The sequence below is a fragment of the Maniola hyperantus genome, chromosome 17 (assembly GCF_902806685.2).
Source record: "Maniola hyperantus chromosome 17, iAphHyp1.2, whole genome shotgun sequence".
Taxonomy (NCBI): domain Eukaryota; kingdom Metazoa; phylum Arthropoda; class Insecta; order Lepidoptera; family Nymphalidae; genus Maniola; species Maniola hyperantus.
The window spans coordinates 2354028-2380815 of NC_048552.1; the positions used below are offsets into that span (position 1 = coordinate 2354028).

General features: G+C 36.7%; 2 protein-coding genes across 3 annotated transcripts in view; one reads left to right on the forward strand and one right to left on the reverse strand.

The window, feature by feature from the left end:
• Positions 1-26788, forward strand: part of nAChRalpha1 (nicotinic acetylcholine receptor alpha1) — a 324378-nt gene that overhangs the window by 7889 nt on the left and 289701 nt on the right. The window lies entirely within an intron of this gene.
• Positions 23987-24788, reverse strand: LOC117990187 (uncharacterized). The gene has a single exon (XM_034977652.2). It carries the CDS (start codon positions 24641-24643, stop codon positions 24002-24004), a length of 642 nt encoding a protein of 213 aa, XP_034833543.1. The 5' UTR covers positions 24644-24788; the 3' UTR covers positions 23987-24001.

Genomic DNA, 26788 nt, shown 5'->3' on the forward strand with positions numbered 1-26788 from the left:
TTACAAGACGTTATTTATAAAAAATATACACTAAAACAGAACATAAATAGAAATAGGTACTAAGACATTGAAATTATGAATATGCTCAATAATAAATTTTGACATAAGTACTATATATAAATCAACACTAATAAAAACTAAATATTGACTACTTGAATTGACATTAAAATAAAATATTAAATGATAAGAATAATATTATAGACTGATTAATATTGTAATACCTATTCTTGTGTTAACTATAGTCATATTTTGTCATGAATTGTAACAAATAAAAATGCTTGTACCTAATGAACTATAAAAATTAATGTAACTATTGAATTATCGATTGGAAATAAAGGCTTTATTTATTTATTAATTTATTTAATCTCTATTACCCTAGGCCCTATTTCCAACTTAGTTCATCGATGCTTAGCAAGCGCAATAGACTGATATGCATTGTCCTAACTAGGGCAATATGTCCCTCGACAAATTTACATAATATACCTACTCCAAAACGTTAACTTAGTTAAATTCATTATACGAAGGTTTCGATCCAATATTAGCTAAGCGAATATAAATTAGCAGAGGTCCGTACATCCGTAATTTTATCCACTGGTCCTCTTGCTTGTTGAATATTTATTGTAACACCCACTCTCCCCCTAAATCCGGCCCTTTTGGTGTTGTGTCGAGGGGGTTTTTCATCCCCTTAGTTTATGGTCTAGTTACGCTCGCTTATTCACCCTAAAATACCCACCCTAGGGTGTATACTCGAAATCGTGTGTCTATATTTCTATTCACCCATGACAATCCATTGCAAATTGCTAATTGCAATTGTGGATTGTAAGGTCTACATCTCCTGAGGATGCTTCGGTGTCGGGGCGAAACGTGCGTCGAGTGTGTTTTGGGATTTGTGTGGTGCTGCGTGGTGGTGGTGCGTATTGCTTGCCTGGTTTTTCCTGCGTGTTTAGCAGTGGAAGGGCGGGCGGTGCATATCGCATGCTGCATGTTGCACCATACAGATTCGACTTGTTTCAGCGGATTATAGCGAATTAAGCTTTTGATTGGATTTCCGCAAAGTAAGTAAGAGCACGTACTTAAATATTTATAAATTCCATTGATGAATACTTCAAACTTGTTATTCCTTTAAAGAGTTTTATTTAGGTTAAGTCCTTTGTCTATAATCATGATCAAGAGTTTAAAATCACAATCTCGCAAACTCCTCTGTACCTTAATCGTATTATTCTAAAATCGATTCTCCCGAGATGGTTGTATCGATAGCGACCTCAATCTGATCGGTTCGCAAATTAAAACCGGGCAAGTCATTACCGGTACGGAGGATGCAGGGAAATCGTAGATCCGATTTTAACCGACTACGGAAATCGTCAGCCTACAAGCGGAAGTATCGCATTCCGGGGCTGAATCGATGTGTGTATCGATTATAGTTGGATTGATTTTGATTAATCGATTAACCGTTTGTACAAAATTATGTCATGCTTGTTGAAATTGTTGAGCGATGGTCGCTGGGACCGGGAAGTTCGAGAGTGGAGACTGCGTACAAAAATGTAGTCTGGGATTTCCTAGATGGACCCTTGCTATACACGGGGTACACTTGCGAGGTGATTTGCTGAATGATTAACACTGAATGATAGCCACTGAGCTTATTTGACAATTATTTTTAATCCATCGAAAGTTTTTAAGCTCTGAGAGCCTCGTGGTTAGGACGTCCGCCTACTAATCGGAGGTCGAGGGTTCGATCCCGACCTCTAACTTTTCGAAGTTATGTGCGTTTTAATTAATTAAATATCACTTGCTTTAACGGTGAAGGAAAATATCGTGAGGAAACCTGCATGCCTGAGAGTTTTCCATAATGTTCTCAAAGGTGTGTGAAGTTTACTAATCCGCACATGGTCAGCGTGGTAAACTATGGCTAAAACCCTTCTCACTCTGAGAGGAGACCCATGCTCTGTAGTGAGCCGGCGATGGGTTGATGAGGAGCGAATCACCCTCTTTATTTTATCAGTCCATCATTATGGAAAGCGCCCTACACACTATGTTAGTTTTATGACGGTCAAAAGGTTAAAATATGTGAAACAAATAATATTATTAAATAAAACTTTTTTTTTCTATTTTTTTTAATGATGACTATATTGTTCTGTTTTCCCCTCCACTTACGCATGAAGCTTAGGTTGCGAGTGGTTATGTAACTGTACTTAGAAGTATCATGTCCGACATAGAGCATTACCTACGTATGGAAGACAGTACCTTCCTTGGAGATCCTAGTCTTAGGACATGTCCCGAGGGTAGATTATATTGAGTGGATTTTTTAAAGTAAAAGCACAGGGATATTCTCTCTATGCTCGGGGTTTGAAATCGTTCATCATCATCATCGTCATCAACCGATAGACGTCCACTCTAACGCGGTGTCCTGCGTGAGCGACAATACTACGCGACGCGATGCTGCGAACGCGACTAACGTGATCAACTCAACGGCATGCCGTGCTTGCGGCCTATATGGCAGTCTCCGTTCGCGTCGTGTCGCGTCGCGTAGTATTCGCCGCTCACGCAGGACACCGCGTAAATGAAATATCTGATACAGAACCTATCGTTTAATAGACGCCAGAATAATAATGCTTCATTAACTTCAACTTCCAAGTATTTCCACTTGACCGCGCAAAAGTCGTCATAGTAACGCAGATCAGCGAAAATGATTTGTAGACATTCCTTTTTACACATGAATTCATTCGCATGTATATTCCGAAATTCCGCTCGATGAGTCCTTTGGGATTCGTTCGGTATAAATGGAAAGGGACTCATTTTAAATCAGCCTGCTATCATTTCTGACTCTTTTTATTGATCAATGCAAAATACATACTTATTAGTTATTACTTACTAGCTGATGCCCGCTATCTCGTCCGCGTGGATTTAGGGTTTTAAAACTCCCGTGGGAACTCTTTGATTTTCCGGGATGAAAAGTACCCTTTGTCACTCTCTCAAGTACCCAGTTTCCAACTATAATCTTGCAAAAATTTCTCCGTTGCGACGTGATTGAAGGACAAACCAACAAATCAACAAACAAACACGCTTTCGCATTTATTATATTTTAGGCAGTGATAAGTTTTGATATTAATTATTTTCGGAGTTATATGCGTTTTAAGCATAGAGCAGAAACAAAGAGGAGTTGGCCTAAGCAACTGTGCACTGTGATTTTCAACTAGGTCCTGACGTCATCACTGTGGGCGGGGCCTTAGTTAGTATGCTGTCTGCGTTCGTCAGGTTCACATATATTGAGACTCGTATTATCGGTGTGTTTTCGCGTTTTTAAGAACAAAAGGATGAAGTGTTGTGTTTTATCGTGCCAAAGTTATTCAGACAGACGTTCTGATGCTATGAATGGTATCACATTTCATTTGTAAGTAATTTTATACGTAATTTCTACACTTATTGACATCTAGTGTGAGATAGCTGAACTATGTAGTGACATCAATATATCGATGTTAGGTCGCTAAGCGAGTAGTTTTGCTACTAACCCGCAGATGGAAAATTGAGAAGTGGGCGGCGTTCCACAACCCCTCACCCCGCAAAATGTCACTCGATATTTCATAGGGAAATCTTAATACAACATCTCCTCTTTGTTTCTGCTCTATGGTTTTAAGTAATTAAAAATCACTTGCTTTAACGGTGAAGGAAAACATCGTGAGGCTGCATGCCTGAGAGTTCTCCATAATGTTCTCAAAGGTGTGTGAAGTCTACCAATGCGCACATGGCCAGTGTGATTGACTATGGCTAAAACCCTTCTCACTCTGAGAGGAGACCCGTGCTCTGTAGTGAGCTGGCGATGGGTTGATCATGATGATGAAGATGAATGAAAAACTACATACACACACTATACGGTATTTGACAACTAGTCAAATCAGTAACTTTTTATTAAACGTCAAAACGCGCACTTAGTATGCGATATTCTATGAAATAATAGAATGTGACGTCACATCATAATGACGTACTTAATACACTTAAAATTAACAAAGGACGTGGATGTCACGTATTTTGGAAGACCCTTTATATAATAATCACTGAGAAATAATTTATTTTTGATGTAGACAAATACCCAATTGTTATGGTCTCATTTAATTAAGATAGTTACAATTTCCGGAACACGAATTAAGTTATCCCCGACTACAACAGCCTTTACCTCTAATCTCCTCAACTCCGCCTGAACTAACAAACTGTCGCCGACTAAAATACTATTATAACGTATGTATACAACTATTATTATTGTTTGTAACAATAGAATAGTGATAATGTGCCCAGATTCCGAAATCATAACAACAACAAACGATTGTATTCGATAGTTCAACAATGTTAATCAATATATTAATAGTTTATATCGACCGATTGAATGAATATACAAATCGCCCATAAGTTCGCCTATTCGTGTTTATATTATTACTCACTAGATGATGCCCGCGACTTCGTCCGCGTGGATTTAGGTTTTTAAAAATCCTGTGGGAACTCTTCAATTTTCCGGGATAAAAAGTAGCATATGTCCTTCCCCGGGATGCAAGCTATCCCTGTACCAAATTTCGTCAAAATCGGTTGAACAGTTGAGCCGTGAAAAGCTAGCAGACAGACGGACAGACACACTTTCGCATTTATAATATTAGTATGGATTATTACTCCATGATGTCCAGACTTCGCGTGGATCTAGATTCAAGTTTTTTTTTAATCCCGTAGGAACTTTTTGATTTTTACGGTTCCGTACCTCAAAAACAAAGGAACCATTATAGGATCACTTCGTTGTCTGTCTGTTTGTCTGTCTGTCCGTCTGTCCGTCTGTCCGTCTGTCACGAAAACCTATAGGGTACTTCCCGTTGACCGGTGACGTATAGTTGTCTTACTTTTTAAAAACTGAAAATACTAATTATTTGTTCATTAACACATTTTAATTTTTTTGTGTGATGTAACCACAATGCCACGGTTTTCAGATTAATTCCTTTACTTGCGCTATAAGACCTAATTACCTGCCAAATTTTATGATTCCAGGTCAACGGGAAATACCCTGTAGATTTCTTGACAGACAAGACAGAAAGACAGACAACGAAATGATTCTATAAGGGTTCATTTTTTTCTTTTGAGTTACGAAACCCTAAAAATAACAAACAAACACACTTCCACGTTTATAATATTAGTAGTGATGTTAGCTAGCAATTCGTTTGTTATTCAGGTAGTGTTTCAGTCGATAAGAGGTGAAGATATGGCGCTTAAAGGCAATTGTAGCCGTGAATAGCTGAATTCATGAATGCGTGTTCAGGAAATTGTAACTTCCGAATCTTAGATAACTTTGTGTGAAATTTAATTCGTATCCGGTCGTTTTCTTAGCCATTAGAACCCCAAATATTAACACAAAACACTGTAACCTACAAGTCATCATCATTGTCATCATCATTATCATCCCTCAACCAATTGCTGGTCCACTATTTATTACTACACTACACTACTACACTAATTATTGCATATTTATTTACTACTAGCTGATGCCTGCGACTTCCTACGCGTGGATTTAGGTTTTTAAAAATCCCGTAGAAACTTTTTGATTTTCCGGAATAAAAAGTAGCCTATGTCACTCTCCAGGTCTTAAACTATATCCATACAAAAAATCACGTTGATCCGTTGTTCCGTTGCGACGTGATCGAAGGACAAACCAACAAACAAACACACTTTCGCATTTATAATTAGTGATTGCACGGGTCTCCTTTCAGAATGAGACGAGTTTAGTTATAGTCCACCACGTTGGCCAAGTGTGGAGTGGCAAGCTTCCCACACCTTAGAAAACATTATGGAGAACGCCCAGGAATGCAGGTTTCTTCATGATATTTTCTTACACTATGCATACCTTTGAGAACACTATGGAGAACGCTCAGACATGCAAGTTTCTCCACGATGTTTTCTTTTACAGCCATACAAGTTTGTTCACGATGTTTTCCTTCATAGCCATTGAGAATTTGAGAACATTATTGGGAATGCTCAGGCATGCAGGTTTCTTCACGCTTTTTTTTCTCTTTCACACAAAAGGAAAAGTCTTCCTACTGCCGACAGATTCAACAACGCGACGTCCGGAGCAAACCTTTCGACGTAGAAGGCTAAAATTTTGTACACAGGTTTCTGTTATACTGTACAAGTGTACAAGGTATACATAAGGCCCGATTTTTGGGAATTCATTTCTGATTCGAACCGCTAAGATTTGGAACACCCTTCCAGCATCAGTTTTTCCCTCCAATTATAATAGGTATACCTTCAAGTCAAGAGTGAATAGGCATCTTCTAGACAAGCGCGCTCCATCTTAGGCTGCATCATCACTTGCCACCTGGTCTGATTGCAGCCAAGCGCTAGTCTATAAATTAAAAAAAAACCGGCCAAGTGCGAGTCAGGCTCGCGCAATGAGGGTTCCGTACTAGTCGTATTTTTTCGACATTTTGCACGATAATTCAAAAACTATGATGCATAAAAATAAATAAAAATCTGTTTTAGAATGTACAGGTAAAGACCTTTCATATGATACACAACTTGATATAGTCACTCACTTCGAAAGTTTAAAATACTAATTATTAGTTCATGACCAGAATTTAATTTATTTTTGTGTGATCTAACCCTAAATTCACGGTTTTCAGATTTTTCCCCAAATGTCAGCTATAAGATCTACCTACTATCTATCTACCTGCCAAATTTCATGATCCTAGGTCAACGGGAAGTACCCTGTAGGTTTCTTGACAGACAGACGGACAGACAGACAGACAGACAACAAAGTGATCCTATAAGGGTTCCGTTTTTCCTTTTGAGGTACGGAACCCTAAAAACGCCTAAATGTTAGAAGTGCGTACCTGGAATAAATCCCAAATCCTCCGAATAGGGGCTTGAAGCCTTAACCACAAGGCTATCATAATTATAATAAGTAATATTATTATGGAAGCAGTCCTCTAAACATCACACTTGCGTCGCAAATCTGCTGTCGCCAAGTTGAGTGTATGCTCGTAAGTCGTAACTTTGTAAGCTTTATCAAACTCCCGGGTATCACTGTTTACACAGAGACCTGTGCAAGTCAACTGTGACATGAGTTTCCTGCTGCCATGTATTTGCCAGCCGAATATTAAAGTAATTGAAATTTTCATTAAACATAAGGCATGTACAATTTTTTGTACAATTTGAGCCTCAATAGCTCAACCGGTATAGGAGTGGACTGAAAACCGAAAGGTCGACGGTTCAAACCCCGCCCGTTGCACTATTGTCGTACCTACTCCTAGCACAAGCTTGACGCTTAATTGGAGAGGAAAGGGGAATATTAGTAATTTAAAAAAATGGCTAATATTCTTTTAAAAAAAATTTTTTGAGATGGTGGTGATGGTTGGATGGGATGGCATTTGAGGTAATCTCCTTACGTCAAACTTTGGTATAATGACTAAGTACTTTATGTAAACAAAATCAAAATCTGCTCTGCCCTGCACTGCTCTGAGCTATGTCGCCCGTTGATGTTAGCATACGCTTATTCCAAAGGCTCCAAATGTACCTATTTGAATAGGGGGTTTGGGCGTCTAACCGAAAAGCGCAATTAGTAGACATGAACTGTAAGCTAAGTGATTCGAAAGAATCGCTCGCAAAATGGTAACTAGCACCGACCCGCTAGACTAAATTTTGCATAGAAGCAGCAGTTAAGGAAGATTCCATAGCAAGAAACGAGGGACGAAACCAGAGTGTTAATATGATATCCATGACTATTATCTAATCGGTTTTTTTTCACCTACTTGCCTAAAATGGGGGGCAACGCAACGCTATCTGCCTAACTAATATTAATAATCTACCTACTTTAGTTTTTTCAATAACCTTTTGTAGAGTGAGTATTAAATAGAGCGCTAAGTTTGTAATAGGTAGCTGAAATTCTTGACTAAACAAAGTAGAATATATAAAGCAAAATACGCTAAAAGCGCAGTCCTCTTACCGTGACATGGAACACCGCAAAACCGTCTCTAAGTTTCATATGGAAGTTTGTTAGCTTTATTAAACTTTCTCATATTATCATTGTTTGTACAGAAACAGCCTACATTTAGTATGAGTTTTAACATCTCGAATAGGAGATTTCGATTTTCAAAACAGTTTGAAAACTTCGGAGTAAAATAATCATAAAATATATTATTTTGTTATAATGTACTACATTCGGTATCACCGATTTTACTTAATTATTTTATTTTATTATTTAATTTGGCCGGTAAAGTGTTTATTTATTTTATTTTTTATTTTTATTATTCATGTACCAAAAATTGTAGTTACAAAGTAATAATAAATTAAGTTACATCGGAAATGCTTATCTCTAAACAGAGATTTCTTCCAGCTTCCCATTCAAGGTTGTGAGTAAGGCGTATCAAGAAGTGGAATAGGTCTACGGTACTAGAATCTAATAAACTACATAAATATCTTATAATAAATACCCAAATCAACTTATATACAATAATTATACTTATCATAAATAATTATATACATAATATATGAAAAATATAAATACATATAATATATAAAATACTCTATATTAAAATTGTGTTATTAAAATCTTAAACTGTATTGTAATATTCAAGCCCTAAAAACAACTATTTGACGTTGCCGTTAGAGTATTTCGATACACGACATCTATCAACGTTTTCGACGTCTGCAAACTCCTACTAAGCCTATAGCAGAAGGGGTAGAAAACTATGACTTGTGAATTCTCTTCATACATAATGCCGGAGATAGTTTCATGCACGAGAAACATTTAGCTGGGGTAAGGAATTTACTCCAAATAGTCTGAAATATCCAACTTCCTATACAATTTACGGCATTTGATGTACAAAACTATTCTACACTATAGTTCGTTCGCGTTAAGAATGCAGTGAGTCATCAGTGCCGCTGCAGGGTAAAGGTGTATTCACAGTGGTGTTAAAATTCAAACAAATTATATTTTTAAAGATTGAGTTTAATTAATTACTTACTCAAATAAAAATACACTTAAAAGTTAAAAATTATATCATTTAATGTCGGGTAGTCATTATTTAAATATAGTGAGTGTACTTTTCTCTTTATAGCACATTTGTCTAATTCATTGAATTTATCAATCATTGAATTCCTGGCCCTTTTTTTCACTGGCGATTTCAATGTATATATATATAATTATATAGGCATACCTTTACACATGAGCTCATACTAAACCCTGCCTAATAATAAAAAAAATTGTGTGCGTAATCTTTAAGCGAAGTTGAAGTAAAATAAAGCGCCTGCGGGGGACTTTAAAAATGTATTTTTAGGGTTACGTACTCGAAGAGTGCCAACGGGACAAGCCTCCGCTCGCCGGCCTTCCGCGTCTGTCTGTCAGCGAGCTGTATTTCATGAACCGTAATAGGTAGAGAGTTGGAATTCTCGTAGAGTGTGTATTTGCCGCTATAACTACAACAAAGATGGCGAATTTCACAATGGCCGTCATGCATAAAAATTAAATTAAAAGTGTTATCTTGTACGAGGGTACGGAGCCCTTCGTGTGCAAGTCCAACTCTCAGTTTACCGGTTTTTCTTAGTATTTTTGTATTTCTTATTATTACAGGAATATTTGATTAAAAAAAATTGAGGAATATTTTCATAAGCGCAATGAAAAACAAACCCAATACCAATATTCTTTGAACTTCTAAATCATCCACTATAATAGTAGGTATTGTTAGATAACTACCAATTTTACGATGCTGAAACGTTGTAATCTTTTCGAAGATTCTACGTAACAGAAGAACGTCGGCCATTTCTATTATTTTGTTTGTGTACCTTTACACAGTTTTCCGGAACCCGTAAAAACACCGAACAGACTTTTATGCTTTTTTCACAGAAATATTGCTTACAGCCCGGAAACTTGCCATTTCGCTCCGGCATTAGGAAGCTGTGTAATCAGATAAAAGGGGTTTGTTTTTACAAAAAAAAAAGAAGATTTTTATGAGAGTCACGTGAAATACTTTGAGTGTTTCTTTTGAAAGAAAGAAAGAAAGAAAACTTTTATTTGATCACAATACTACAATAAACCTTAAAAGCTAATTAAGTTAATCTACATAATTAAACTAATAACAAAAAATTATAATAATAAAAAATAATACCTATATATATATATACAAGTACGTGTGACCAAATATAGGTCTCCCACTCAGCATCATTCTACTTATTCTTACTTGGCACACAATTTTTTTTTCTAGGTAAATAATAATGTCGTTTTCTGACGTTGCAGAAATTGGATTATTTCGTACAAATTCAATAGGTAATGTTAGTTAGTTTGCTTTGGTGGATAATACGTTTATGTTAATACATAGCAGATAATGTGCATAGGAACCTTGTTAGACTTCTGGCAGATATTTGTGCACAGCTTAAGGTCGTACATGCGTCTATTTAGTTCAGGCGCCGATTCTGTTGTCTTTCTCTAAACTAAATTTAGAATATCTGCATCTTTTACTTTTTAATATTGCTAAAAAAGAGCAGAACATGAACTTTACATTTAAAGACTCTGAATTTTAGTCCACGCTACAAATTTAAACAATAGGCCTGCGACTGTGCGCTAAAATCACGGGTTTTACATCAACATCATCAATCATCAACATATAAAAATTAAATTTAAAACTGTTGAACTGTGTCTGTCCTTTTCATATTACATTAGTAAGAAGAGGATGCCAATACTTTAAATTTGGTTGTGCTCAGAATCAGTACCATGACTCGTTAAAGATCGCTCTAAGATGCATAGGTTTTTTCTACTAAGCACCAGCACCTTATGGCACCTTCTTGTTGAAAGGATTCAGATCCTTCGCTGAAAAAGCTTAAAAGCGCTGGTCAGCCAGCGCTTTTAAGTGGTTTAACCGTTTCACGTTTTCCATTTCTCACTTAATCACGTAGAGCAACTCCGAGCAGTATAGCTCTCTCCACGCATGGAGCATACACATAATATTATAGGCTTTATTTCAACTCGTGCAATTTAAAAATGTAATCCAACCCTATGAATAGCCATCGCCGAGCGTATTATACCCCTAGGATGTAATATGCGATACAATAACCGCCCACAATTATGTAAACATGGCGTACCGTTCGCATTTACCGGAAAACAGGTCACGGACTGTCACAACACGGCTTTTCCATCACATGCTCGGTTTTTTTGCCACATTTTTTATAAGCTCCGTTTATTTTTTCGTTTCAAGGGGAAACGTTAGTAGAAGAAAACAATCGAGAATAATTTCGAATGTAGTCAAGTTGCTAAAACTGGCAGTCTAAAACTGAAGTGAAAACTTACAACTATGAACCATGTATGAACATTGTTTTTTTGGATTTTCAAATTAAATTAATGTGCATATGTGTGTGTGTTTGAACGTGCATATGTGTGTGTAATGCCTACAATAGTGCGTGAGAACTCATTTTGTACGGATTATGATATTATAATAATATGTTCTTTACATTTACTGAAACAAACCAGGTCATGGAAAAGCATAACATGACTTTTCCATCACCGATACCCCTTACAACCCTTCCGCTTCCTTTTTTCCACATCTTTTATAAGCGCTCTGAGTTAACTCTATTTATTTTGACTATGGTTGTGTGGGAACGTGATAGGGAGATAGTTTTTTTCGAGATGTACCTACTAATTTTGTATAAGAAAAACACACCTACATAATATAATAATCGATAGTTTAAAAGCCTGACGATTTTTGATAAGTACTAATTGAAAAGTACACTAAATTGTACAATAACCTCAATAGTAAGATTTATCTAAATATATAAAAGGAAAAGGTGACGGACTGACTATGACTGATCTATAGACGCAAAGCTCAAATTACTGGACGGATCTGTAATTATGACGTAGGCATCCGCTAAGAAAGGATTTTTGAAAATTCAACCCCTAAGGGGGTGAAATAGGGGATTGAAATGTGTGTAGTCCACGCGGACGAAGGCTAGTTTTAAAATATTATTAAAAGTAGAACATTTTGAGAATATAAGGGTTTAACACAACATTTGTTAACAACTTGTTTTTATTAGCAAAATACCGTGCCACACAAAATTAAAAAAAAATAGTAAAAAATAGGTATTTACATAAAACTTTGACTATTTTCGTCCAAATTTATAAAACTTTTAAGGTCTACTAGATGCCATAAATTTTGGGAAACTCTCCAAGAAAAAAGACGCTTTTACTTGTGCTCCTGCGATAAATAGTTCAATCAAAGTTTTGTGCATAAAATAGTTAACTTGTTGTTAACTATTTCAGCACTCATTTTTGTTGCGAAGCATAAACGACAGAAAATACCTAGCTCAAACTATTTTCTGACACGAATATTTCTCTACATCTAAGGTAAAGAATTTTTAGGAACACACGGGCACATAAAAAGAGCCAATTTTCAAAAGTTAAGGCGCTCGACCAACTCCCGAAACTAGTGATTCAAGTTTAAACATCTGAAAAAGGGGACTGGCGGGTACATTGATATAAACAAACCTCAGATGCTCAGTTTATTAGAAACTTGGTGATGCCCGCGACTTCGTCCGCGTGAGTTTCGATTTTTGAAATTCCCGTGGGAACTCTTTTATTTTCCGCAGCCTATGTCCTTCCCCGGGATGCGAGCTATCTCTGTACTAAATTTCGTCAAAATCGGTTAACCGGATGGGCCGTGAAAAGCTAGCAGACAGACAGATAGACAGACAGACAGACGGACAGACAGACAGACACAGTTTCGCATTTATAATATTAGTATGGATGTAACCTTATAGTATGTCTTCATTGAGAAATAATAAAAGTTTAATCGTATCATAAACTTTGTCGTCTTTCTTATTTTGCTTCATGGCTTATCGAGCTTAATAAATTTAAAAAGTTATGATTTTTAATTTTGAGTAACGTACCTACTGTTTATGATTTTTATTATCTGAAACAGTTAAATTATATATCATAGTAAGATAAAAAGTTGAAATTGTGATTTCTAAATGAAAATTTACAAGAATGTAGAATCAACGGAAAAAATTAACTAGTAACATTTTGAACTTGTGTTTTCCTAAACTTCATCTTCAGCATCTTAGCGTGTTACCAGTATTTAGCATTAGGCGTTAGTTATTATGATAGAGACTAGCTGGCCTGGCTCAGTTTTGCTCGGTCAGTGCTTACTTCAGTCATTAAGCGAAAATGTAAATCATATTAATTATTCTTACTTTACTAAAGAATGACGGCAAAGCTATTTATCAGACCGCTTGATACTGAGTGGTATCGGACAATGTTTTACTGTATATCTATATTTAGAGCTTAGTATATCAACGGGTGCGAAATTAAAAGTTTGTGCACGTGTGAACAGAGGAAGTATCCTCCGTAAAAAGTTTCCACTTACTCGCCCCAAAACACTCAGAGAGTTCGCTATATTTTATTACCAACTTAGAAGAATACTTATTACCAAGCAAGATAACACTCCGAAATGGAGTTTCGCTAAAATTATGTAGGTATCCATAGTCCGCGACAGGTTGAGATGAAAATCGAGGTATGAGGCGGGGGGAGCCCCGCACACCCGCCGGTCACCCGCGCTCGCCCGCACCGGGTCAGAGTGGAGGCTGTGCGGGTGTGCAGGGCGTTCCCTCCCTGATTGCCGTACTATCCTTTGAATCATGGATTTCTACTCGTAGCTTTGGTCTACGCCGTAGACCATTAAATAAAGCGTGATTTATCCCGAAAAATCAATGAGTTCCCACGGGGTGTTTACAAACCTAAATCTACACGGATGAAGTCGCGGGCATCAGCTAGTACAATAAAACAACCAATTTTATTAGTAAGTCTGAAAAGTTGAATGACCTCACAGTAAAATCTAGGATGCAAGGTATTTACAAGTTTCCAACCTTTCCGCTGCTCGCAAACACAAATAAACGTTAATATTTAAAGTTATATCAGATGTATCTGGAATCTGGATTCAGGCCTCGGACTGTGTGACAGTGGCACAAGGAGGAAAAGAAAGCGATTTGGATGACATAAAGTCAAAGTCAAAGTCAAATGATTTATTCAAAATAGGTAATAAATTACTCTTTTCAATTGTAAGTTGTTGGATTTGTAAGATATAGTGGTGATAATTATTACGCAACCTTAAAACTAAAGCTACGAGGGTTCCAAACGCGCCCAAGTCTGAGAAAAGCCCACAACAAACTCAGACTAAGACTTAGAGAGATAAAGACTTAAAGTACTACTAATACTAAAGTAAACAAGCCCTCCACGTCAGTTCCACCGGTGCGACAATAGTGTAAACACTTGTTTGCATCAAAAAAAATTGTAATCTCTGTTGTAAACCGCCGGTGAAGACAGATGTGGAGGGCTTGTTTACAACAGTCTGGCTGGAGTTTAAAGGTAAGTATTTTCAAAAATCCTGAATCACATATTTATTTATTTTTACAGTTATCTGATACAGGTACTGATATGTTTTGGGCTGCTATTTAGATTTATTTGACGCCAATTTTGGGATTACATTGGCTGAGTAGCCAGCTACTCATCTCAATCGTCTCACAACGGTACTAGAGCGGTTCTTTATCGATTTTTACTAATCCAAAACGGGGTTACTGTATTCATCGTCATTAGCAACTCAACCCATAAAAAACAGTTTTTTAACATTTCTAAACAAGAAGAAGAAGAAGAAAATCACTCAATTACCAGAAGTGTAAGAGTTGTCTATAACACTGAGTATAACAAAGATGTCGTTTTGGTTTATTACCCCCTTTTTGCATGGCCATACGTTAGACAGCTTTACTGAAACAAAATATATTATTTTGGGTTTTTATAAAATGGGTACTCTTTGTTTTCGGGGATAAAAGTAGTCTATATCACTTACCAGATCTTTAACTATACCCATGCAAAAAATCACGTCCAAACATTACTCTGTTGCGACGTGATTAAAGGACAAACCAACAAACAAACACACTTGCGCATTTATAATATGGGTAGTGAGGTAGTGATTTATTAAAAAAATTGTATAACTAATTTAGCCCGTTCTTTTTAGTCGCTTATAACTTGGACCACTCACAGTCGCGAGCTAAGCGTCCCAACCAACAAAGCCTCCCAGAAAATGGCTACAATAAAATGAAGGGGGGAGAGTATATTCAGTGTCTCTTTTGTGTATTTTTAAACGAAGAGTGTAATGAACTGTTGGTTTTGTTGAGATTAAATCGAGTTCTTTATACTTCTTTGGAGCGAATAGAAGATACGAATTTTTTAACTCTAAATAATTACGTATTTAATTTTGTATGATTCCGTACCTCAAAAGGAAAAAAGGAGCCCTTACAGGATCACTTTGTTGTCTGTCTGCCTGTCTGTCTAAAATATACGACTGTAGAACCTCGTTGCGCGAGCCAGACTCGCACTTGGCCGGATTTCGAAATAAAAAGTAGCCTACTTCGTCTTCGGAAACGCAAGCTACCTCTGTACAAAATTTCGTCAAAATTGGTTTAGCGGTTCCTCTGTAAATAGACAAAAAGGTAGGCAGACATACTTTTACATTTATTTATAACTAGCTGCTCCGGAGAACTTCGTACCGCCTAACAGTCGATTCTTTTTCAGGATTTTTTTAAAACTTTTCTCTCCGTAAGAACATGGACTTCAAGGAATATTATGAAAAAAGAATTAGCAAAATCGGTTCAGCTGCTCTCGAGATTTGCGATCAGCAACACATTCAGCGATTCATTTTTATATATAGAGATAGTATTAGCTTTTTACTGCGACTTCGTTAGCATAATTTATCGCCTGTAGAACTCGGGAATCGGGATAGCTACCTGATCCATCTATCAGTACAAGAATTTTCATTAGTTCCGGAGATCTCCCCTTCATCCAAACTTACTTTATAAGTGTAGATTACCATTGCTATCCATGGATTAGTACAGATTTTAAATACCTAGGTATCTTTTTAAATTATATAATGCAAATAAGCCGGCTGTGCTCAATTATAAAATCTTTCCTACCCCACTTTAAATGGGTTACGAGTCGCGACTTCGCTTTTACTTTCGCGTATGAAAAAAAAAGTTAAACGCAGTAAGCAAATCTAACCTAGTTTCACAGCAAGCAGTCGTGAAACAACCTCGTCCCAGCCCCTGGCTGAATCATATAAAAGGAAAAAACTAGCTAAGTAAGAGCTCGATTTGTTTAGGTTCCGTAGTTTTATCTTTCGGGTTCTTACTAGCATATTCTGGTAAATACCGGATTAAATAGCTAGTTATGCTAATTCTTGATTATTCAGGTGTCAGACCATTACGACCAACGAAATCTATATACTATGTACTAGACGGGCCATTCCAAATAAAAACATTAAAGGACAACATCTTGCTTTTGCTTATTGCTTGATGACCAATGTAGGGGTACATTCCTCCTACATCAATGGCCACATACTAATTTGGACAACTTCATAAAACACGATTTTTTTTTGGAATGGCTGTTTTTACATTCAACTCGAAGGCTAATGCTACGATTACACCTACCGAGTAGTTAAGCGAGACAGTAAAATGACACTCGGCCGAGACAGTGTTGTGGCTGAGAAATTGGCGAAATTGCATTCGTTAAAGTGTTTATACCAACCGAGTACTCGGCCGAGGACACTGACTCGCCACTGTACTCGTTAGGTGTAATCGTACCATTAGATCTAGTTTAGATAATTTACTACTAATTTTGACAGCTTTAAAGCTATAGTCCTTACAAAGTGAGTCCTAAAGCGCCATTTTAACTGTATGGGTCAACTGTCATGTCAAAAGTACGGTTGACCTTTAAAATAATGACTAAAATCGTGCTTTTGACATGAAATTTTACACAAAAAGTTAAAATTGCGCGTGAGGAGTTAAATTTTACGCGTTATAAATCAATTTTTGTCAGAAAATTTAAAAAGGCCTTCTATAGGTTCTAATTTAGTTCAATATGCACTGCCAAAACTAGTGCAAACTTGTTTGTGTGTGTGTGTGTGTGTGTATGTTTGTTACTCTTTCACGCAAAAACCACTGAACGGATTTGACTAAAATTTGGAATGGAGGTAGATTGTACCCTGGATTAATACATAGGCTACTTTTTATCCCGGAAAATCGAAAAGCTCTCACGGGTTTTTGAAAAACCTATATCCGCGCGGACTGAGTCACTTAACCCTATTAAAGGACCGTTTCTATTTTCGGGATGTGGATCTCTAAAAATAGAAAAAGGAAACACATTCGCTCATTTATTTACGCGAGCCGCCTTTAAGACTGCTGCCAGAGGCCATTAGCAGGACGCTATATATCTATCTCTTTTTTGTCTATATATCCCCTTTTGTCTTGAGAGCCTCCCATAGCGTTATCTCTGACATATTCACTGCCCTACTCCGAGATCACGATTAATATCAACTGTACTATTCTTCAGCTTGGCACTTGAATCATTGTACTATTTACTATTATTTATGATTCTTAACAGACGACGGGAGGTTTTTGTTTTTAGTGGTAGGTATCATCATCATCATGATCAACTCATCGCCGGCTCACTACAGAGCACGGGTCTCCTCTCAGAGTGAGAAGGGTTTTGGCCATAGTCTACCACGCTGGCCAAGTGCGGATTGGCAGACTTCACACACCTTTGAGAACATTATGGAGAACTCTCAGGCATGCAGGTTTCCTCACGATGTTTTCCTTCACCGTTAAAGCAAGTGATATTTTAATTACTTAAAAACGCACATAACTCCGAAAAGTTAGAAGTGCGTGCCCGGGATCGAACCCCCGATCTCCGATTGGAAGGCGGACGTCCTAACCACTAGGCTACCACAGCTTTCAGTGGTGGCTCACCAAACGTTGCTAGAATTCGAGAGTCGAAACACAATACCGTCAAAGTAATATGAACCTAAAGAGCCTTGAATTGAAGTCAAAAATTCAATGCCACTGATTTTAATTTCGCAACGTTTCCGCTTGGAGCGCTGGCTGTAGATGTGTAGTCAAACTTGAGCTTTAAAACAAGGCAGTTAAGATTCAGTTTACTATAATGCGGAAGGTTTTCGACACTCAAATACTATCAACGTTGGTGAGACTGGTCGGACCAACGTTTCGGGCTTCGTCCGCGGGGTCTCTTTCCTTCGAGCAGAACATTGGCAAGATCACTTGCCAATGTTCAGCAGGTTCCCTATGCTACTCCCACAGAATTAAACAACCACAAAATCCATGTGGACGAAGTTGCAGGCATCATTTATTTGGTACCACTGAACTTCGGATCCCAATTTCTCAATGCTGATGCTTAAAGGTACTGAACTCCGAAGGCGTGGGGATTCAGGAATTTCTGATGGTAAATTCATATTTTAGGTATCAAACAACGGCTTCATGATTACACTCCAAGTTCGAACTCCTCAAACCTGATGATGCATGATACAGCACTCCAAAGCCGTGTGGATTTGGAAAGATTTGCTGCTGAATTGATATTTCAGGTACCAAGCAATGACCACTTATACACTAAAAAGCTTAAAATAAAATTAAAAATTAAAAATTAAAAAACTGACTTCCAAAACCGCTACAAAGTAAAAAATAACTTTTGTTTCTAGTTTGGTAGGAGAAAATTTGGGACTCTTAACATAACTCCACGCGGAAAAAGTCACGGGTATTATCTAGTTTATTTATAAAAATAATAAGTAGCCATTACAACAACTTAACTAGAATACTAGAAAAGATATCATCTAAAGAGTAGCTTAGAAAAATCTACTCGCATCCGACTGATCCAAGAAACCAGTAAAAAGGCCATATCTTGATAAAACTCCACCGGATTTATTCTTTCTTCGGTCCTTTGACACAGCCACCGGACTTTTTCCTCCGATCATTCAATCGAGAATTGCTATTTCTATCGATTTCGAATGATACTTTTATTACTTTTATTGTCATTGGCATCTATTAAGCAATAGTTTCGGGTTATAGATGCTTCCGTATCACATATCTAATAAGTACCTATTGATTTGTTATTGAATAATTTTTGTGGTACCTAGGAGGTTATTAAGAGAAGTTCATATTATTATTTACCTATGGAATAGGTAAGCCTAGCCGGGCGAAGCTGGGGCGGGTCAACAGATATTAAATAAACCTACTAGAATTTCTAAAGAAAGGCGTCGGGCGCTAAACCTGAAGATTCAGGTTCGAATGCCGGTCCGCAATTTTTGATATGTACGTAACTATTTAAAATTATTTAGAAATTTCCTTGAAGTGTAGGTAAAAACACAATCATAAAAAATTATAAAAATCTACTAGAATTGTTTAAAAACCTAAACACAATATTTGCCTGTACACATGGGCAATCAATTAGATTCATACGCGCCGATAATAAAGGGGATGAAGTCAGAAGCCTCGATAGCTGAGCTTTACAAAACTTGGATGCTGACTGTCCCCTACTTAGTGGCGGGGACATAAGACCACTGAGAGGATTTGGCGGATAAAATAAATCTTAAAGCAAATACTGCCCGATAGTTCTCTCTGACATAATTACGGTTAGAGTACTTTTTATCCCCGCTCCGGGGATTTAGATGGTCATTATTTGAAAGTTTTCTTTGTTTCGCGGTAAGCTTTTCAAGATGAGCGAATAAAGTGAATGAGTAAGAGAAAAAAGAAACTTTAAGTTCAAAGCGACGGCGATGTGATTAATTCCTTGTTTGAGCGAACTAATACATAATTTTTTTCTCATTAAGAACTATTAAAAAGCTAAATAAAGAGATTGGCTTAGAATAATCGGAGTGGAACAAAAATAAATAAGCATAAAATAAATAACAACAAAAATTTCTTTCTAATTTCCTCTTCCCGCGAAGGAGATCTTTTTCAAAAACCTTTAATTTCAACTTTTTCTCTAACGATTACCTACAGAATTAAAAAACTGCGCTAACTAAATCAAAAGATTTTGGACCCCTTTGTAAAGGAGAAAATCAGAAGCAACGTAGTACTTATAAAGAAACTTTCAGTGAAAGTTATAAAATAACGTCCAATTAATGTATGGAATGTTGAGAGTTATTGACAATTATTTGAAATAGTTGTGAATAGTAAGAAGAGTGCACCGGCGGCGCGCGGCGCGTTTAGTGTGAAAACGTATTAAAAACCGGACAAGTGCGAGTCAGACTCGCGCACCGAGGATTCCGTACTACAGCCGTATTTTTTAACATTTTGCACGATAAATCATTAAAAATATTAATGCATAAAAATAAATGAAAATCTGTTTTAGAATGTTAAGGTTAAGGTAAATATTAATTTTACTCTGAAAGTTGAAAATATTCATGAACAGATTTTAATTTTCTTTTGTGTGTAATAAAGTAGCCAGATGTTGTTAAACTCAGCGGCAAACCAATGGCGTGCAGGTCATAAAGGCGTAAATGCACTGCTTACCCCAGTTGTAAGCTCAATGCATATTTTTCATTATGACCTGCCAGTAAAACAGGTTCCTACCTAACTAATGCATACCCTGGATTCAAATCCTGTGCACGCCACTGCGGCAAACTGAGGGTGCCTAAAACAGAATGCATATTTCATTTATAATTACCAAAGCCCACGTCACGGCGGGTCACGTAAAGAACCTAAAATACCTACAATGCGGTGACCCGGAGAAATCCTACGGGACACGCACGCTGCGTGAGATTAATATATAAAACAAAGCCCATGTCCTTAGTATAAGTTTGCACCTCTCGACATCGTTGATAGATTTCAAATATCGAAACTCTGACGCTGGACTTCATAGTCAAGATACCCTATCTTGCCTATGAATTCCAGCTTTCTTAGAGGACCATTCCAAGGTTAAATATGACTCATGTTCACAACAGATGGAAATGTTCAAGTTCGGAACCAGCCCGGAGTGAAGAACGATGACACATGTTGTCCGAATGGTCTCCTAAAGAAGCCCCTATCTTGACTATAAATTCCATAACTTCAGTAAAAAACAATTAAAATATTATCATTCGATTTAACGGCGAAGGAAAACATCGCACCCAAACCTGTAGGACTGAGAGTTCTCCATAATGTTCTCAATGGTGTATGAAGTCTACAAATGTGTTCTTGGCAATCGTGGTAGGCTATGGATAATTCCTGAGATCTTTTTGAGAAGAGACCCGTGCTCAGTAGTGAGCCAGCAATGGGTTTATCATGATGATGAATCTTCAGAGTAAAATAAATCTAAAACTCCTTGTTTCTAAATCGTTCACAATAAATACTATCTATTTTAATATTTCACACGGTTTCTGCTTGGTAACTATTGGACGATGCTATGAATGTATTTGGAAAAGTAGTAGGAAATATATTATGTTGTCAAAAAAACGTTTACTAGGTTTCGATACAAATAAATGGTACTGGGGCACTGGATTTAGATGTGTGGACGATCTTGAGCCTTGAAACAAGATAGTTAGGTCCATTTTATATTGACAATATAAGAGCGTTTCGACACTCGAAATCTATCAACGTTATTGTAGAGATGTTCTAACTTGTTAGGGTTAATACTGGACGAAATGGCCCGGCGATATTTTCGTAGAGTACAATTTTCTACTTTGTTGAACTGATTTCGTACTAGGCATGAATCATGAAGTTGTACATATTATGTTTTAAGGGTGGTGTGGCCTAGTTCAACAAAACACTTTATCAAAAGAAATTGCTTAGGTAGTTTTGACTCAACCCAAAAAAGAACGAATTTTACCCCAAAGCCTAAAGACGAAAGTCTTTAATGAGTGTGTCCTACCTGTGAACTGATGACGTATGGCACTGAAACGTGAACACTAATAGTTGGCCTTGTCCACAAGCTCAAAGTCGCTCAGCGTGCGATAGAGCGGGCTATGTTGAATTTTCAAAAACCTTTTGTTAGCAGATATCTACGTCATGATAGCTATCTGCATGCTAAATTTCAGCCCTATCTGTCCGTTAGTTTGAGCTGTGCGCTTATAAATCAGTCAGTTAGTCAGTCAGCTTTTGTATATTTATAGATTAGATTATATTATTGACTAGCTAACTAACAACTAAGCTAACTGAACTACACACATTTCTAATCCCTATTTAACCACTTTAGGGATTGCATTTTCAAAAAATCCTCAGCGGATGTCGACGTCATAATAGCTCTGTATCTGTATGCCTTTCAGCCCAATCAGTCCAGTAGTTTGAGCTGTGCGTTGATAAACCAGTCAGTCATCCTAGTACCTTTTCCTTTGATACATATATTTAGATTCCGCTATTTCCATTCTTTCATATCGTAATTTTTTTTTACTTAGTTGTGTGTTAATGTGTTTTTATTTTTAGTAACACCACTTCATGAATCCCTGTTTCTCCTTCGCTCACAAGTTCTATCCTAAAACTTAATACTTAATACTTTTCTCGTAAGAGCTTCCTCACAGATAATCAAATAATAAAAGAAAAAAACTTTCTTTAATGTCTTTTGTCTATAATAAACCGTATTTTTAGAGTTCCGTACCACAAAAGAAAAAAATAATACTTACTTAATACTAGGATCACCGTTGTCTGTCTGTCGTGTCCATCAAAACATTATTATTATTATTTTTTATTATTTATTATTATATATATGTATATATAACATATAACGTCCTACTTCCTGTCGACCTAGAATTATGATAGGCAGGTATAGTACGCGACAGGTCGAGATGACGATCGGGGCCCGACAACCTCCGCGCTAACCGAAACAAATCTAAAAACCGTGAATATCACAAAGAAAATTCAATATGTTCACGAAAAAAGAATTAGTTTCCCACGTCACATATAGATGGCGCTGTCCGTCATTCACTTGCAGTGTTCTACATAAACGTGTTATGTACGTATATATTGTACGATGGTACGGAACCTTCATGTGCGTGTCCGACTCGCACTTGGCCGGTTTTTATCTAGCCCACTGTACCTGATAGCTGCCTGGCGCCAGTAGATCTGAGCGCTTGCCAAACCATCGTCTACTGCACGCATAATTTTACTATGCTTTGTTCCTACATTGATTATTCTTGGCAAGTGTAAAATATTAATTTTGCATTTCTCGTGCAATAGAGCAAAAAACTTCTAGTATGAACTAATATCGCCCCGCCACTTTCTTTTCTCAAAACCCCTTTCTTAGTGGCGGTCTAAGTCTAAGTCGCAGTGGTTTGAGCTGTAAGTCAGTCAGTCAGTTTTTCTTTTATATTATACTAGCTGATGCACGCGACGTTGCCCGCATGGAATAAGGTTTATAAAAATCCCGTGGGACCTCTTTGATTCTCCAGGTAAAAAGTAGAATAGAATAGAAACCAGCTCCATGTGTTTTAAAAATTCCACAGGAGTTATTTGATTGTCCGGGATCAAAAGTAGTATGTTTTTTTTATAATAAAAAATAGCCTATGTCACTCACGAATAATGTAGCTTTCTACTGGTGAAAGAATTTTCAAAATCGTTTTAGTAGGTAGTTAAAGAGATTGATTTGCTCCTACGAACAAACTTACAAACTTTACCTCTTTATAATCGTCTAAATCTAAATATATAAAACGAAAAGGTGACACTGACTGACTGACTAACTGAATTATGAACGCACAGCTCAAACCACTGGACGGATCGGGCTGAAATTAGGCATGCAGATAGCTATTATGACGTAGGCATCTAAGAAAGGATTTTTGTAAATAGGGGTTTGAATTTTTTGTAGTCCACGCGGATGAAGTGCTTGCATAAGCTAGTATTATATTAGTATAGAATACCAAAAAGGCAGGCAGTGGTTTCTATCTGAATAAATATTGACCCAATTAATCAGGCCCCACAAGCGCCACTCTATGCGCAAATATCCTATTTTCCTTCTTCCCCCATATCACACATTCCGATTTGACATTTTTCTTTTTCCTCTGTAGCGGCGTTTTATTTTTATGGCCTTGTCTTTTCGAATATATCCCGTTCCCTCGTACCCCGTCCAAATACTTGGCACAATTTCCTACGTATTAACAATACTATAGCGTCGATGGTTTCGCAATACGAAATACAACTGAGAGACGAAGCGGAAGAGGGATGGTATCGGAACTTTATTTCAAGAAACTTTCTAGGTGGAGCACAAATTGCTTACATTAGTTTCGATGATATGTGAAATAATTTCAGTTCGGGTATTGTTTCGGTTGAAGGAATTGTTCAATACTGCTCTTAGTTGATTACGGATCTCATTAGCAAACATAATGGTCTCATACGATATCGATCTCTTTGCTTTCAACAAATTCGGTAGAAAGTGCATAGGTGAGAATGTTTGCTGAGGTTCCTTTTTCTGTCGATTTCTGCGACGTCCGATAGCGGCAATGGTCTGTCCGGTTGACATTGTTAGCTCTAGCAGTGTTGCTGCATAGTTGACCATGGCTTTGATGCCAAATTGCACAATGAACATAAACAGGGAAAAGCCAGCGATGAAATAGTTCTTCTCGACCCTATGGAAGGCTATCAGTTTTTCAGCGTCTCTGAGGGTATTATTTGTTATCAAACTGTGTATCTCTTGCAGAGGTTTATACATACCGAGATATGCAATTGCTCCATAGTATAAAACGATGGCAAGGTAATAGTAACTTTTATGGTGTTTGGCTATTTTATTGATGCATCTGGTCGTCTTGCGTACGTCGTTGATTGGGTTCAGGAGCACAAGAACGGTGGTCATTTGAAACATAAGCAAGCAACTGAGAATGATGCTGCCGGCGTCCATTTTTTTGATGTGGAGGCAATCAAGCAGTTAATATCATTATGGAATTGTGAAAGTTTGTGTATTAGAATGCAATGGAAATTCCCGAAAATTATACATAATATTTTTTGCGTTGTCAAACCAATGACAATTTGGTGACACGATAAGAGCGATGGTGTGGCAACTATGTGTGGCAATAAAAAAGCCACTTTGATCTCTTTGTTGTTTTTTTTGCTTTTGACCAAAGAGTTAAAGAATATTATTTTAATTTAGATGTTTAATCTACGGTCAGTAGCTTTCTTTTCACAAAATTAAAATATATTGTTTAAGCCTCAGAAAGTGGTTTAAGCTCATCATGGCCTGATCCTATAGCTACATTTGTAGAAGAAATAACGGGTTATAATAATAAAATAATCAAATATTAAGGGAGTTCTTTTATTACTTATTTATTGTTAAACATAAACATTTATATTTGTACAATATCAACTCATTATTTGGATGCTCTACGAGTAAGTACAGAAACATCACTGTTTTTCTTATTTTTTTCATGGAATGCAGGAACAAATGTAGTGTTTGATTTCATAGATGCGTTATCATCTGTATCTTTCGTCAATATAGCATACCGACACATCAGTTCATAATCCAACAGCCGAGCAATTACTATGAGAAACTGCAAAACTCTCTCAATCAATATTAGCAGATATATAGCAATGAAGAAACATGTGCAGCAAACGGAAATTTTGCTTATATAAAAGTCACAAATCAAGTTGGAATCCTCGACGCTATTTATAACACTGTGATAATAAGATTTCTCCCAAGTGATTTCCAATAAAGCATTAATAAGTAAAGGCAACGTTGCAATCATTACAGCATTATATGAGAAATTAACATTATTCTGAATTTGTAACCAGCAGTCTCTAATAAAGTATGGTTCTTTAAAGGGTTTCAATAATGCCACTAAGATAATCAATTCTAGGAATATTAATATGCCTATGAAAGCACTGAAAATATTAATCATTTTTACTAAATTCTGATGCAAAGTCTTATTTTAATTATCTTGACTATTTTAGTTGTCTTTTGAAGATGTCTGTCCTTTTTTACTAGTTGTGGTTTCCTTTTCCTTCACAGAATTTGTTTCTTGAATAGATATTAGTTCTTCTTCAGAAATAGTAATCTTATCAGTCTCATTCTGAACTTTGGTTTTCTTTGGTGTAATTTTAAAGAATGTTTTAATTTTATTATATTCTTTCTTACTAAAATCTGCTATAGAAGGCCAGCAAACTCTTTCTTCTTCATCAAGAAAGTAGTCAGGTACATAAGTTGATTCCTCTCGTCTTATCGGTTCTGATTCAGTCTCGGTGTACGTTACATCTACCAAATCATAGTTAGCCATTAAGTTAGAAAATTCTGTTAATTTCGCTGAAAACGTTATAGAGTCAAAAATTCTCCATATAACAAGTAGGGAAAATAAAGAGAATACACCAAGGACATAGTTTCTAGATGCATCTGTAGACGCTATTATTCTTACTAGTTCTTCATCAGCGGACTCAAACGGCTTTGATTTCTTTAAAGCTTTTAAGTCTTGAAGGGTTTTTATTGGATTTACAATTCCATAGGTAATAACTATGAATGCGGAAGCTATGATTGTACTCCAAACAAAGGTATTCTTTTTTACAATTTCCTTGAGATATTTTAAATTTTTAGACAGTATTATGATATCATTATGGGGATGTAACATAAATAGAATCGATACCATTTCAACAAAATTCACTATTAACAGTACAATAGTCGCAAAGTCAAGGAACATTATTGCACCTAGATCTTAGTATTGCACAATTTCACAAACTTTTTAAATAAAAAATAATATAAAGTAAGTAATTTATCATGCTATAATTTTAAATGGTTTGCGCCACGTTTGCGCAAAAATTGGCAATATTATGTCACTTTTTGTTTATCGTTGCAATCATAACATCAAGCATTGCAACCTTATTGCAACAGCATTGTTTTGGTCAAGTTCTTACTACGGAACTATTATTAAATTCTATTTCTTGTAGAGTGAACTAACAGGTCCGGTATGCTCGGTGGGCGCTTCGAATCGACACAAAAAATAGCAACAATTATTTTGTATGGTCCTCTGCAGTAGTATTATCTATGAATCTCACCAAAAGC

Excerpts from the sequence above, each read along its gene's own strand:
- LOC117990187 (XM_034977652.2), bottom strand. The coding sequence starts at position 24,643 with ATGGACGCCGGCAGCATCATTCTCAGTTGCTTGCTTATGTTTCAAATG.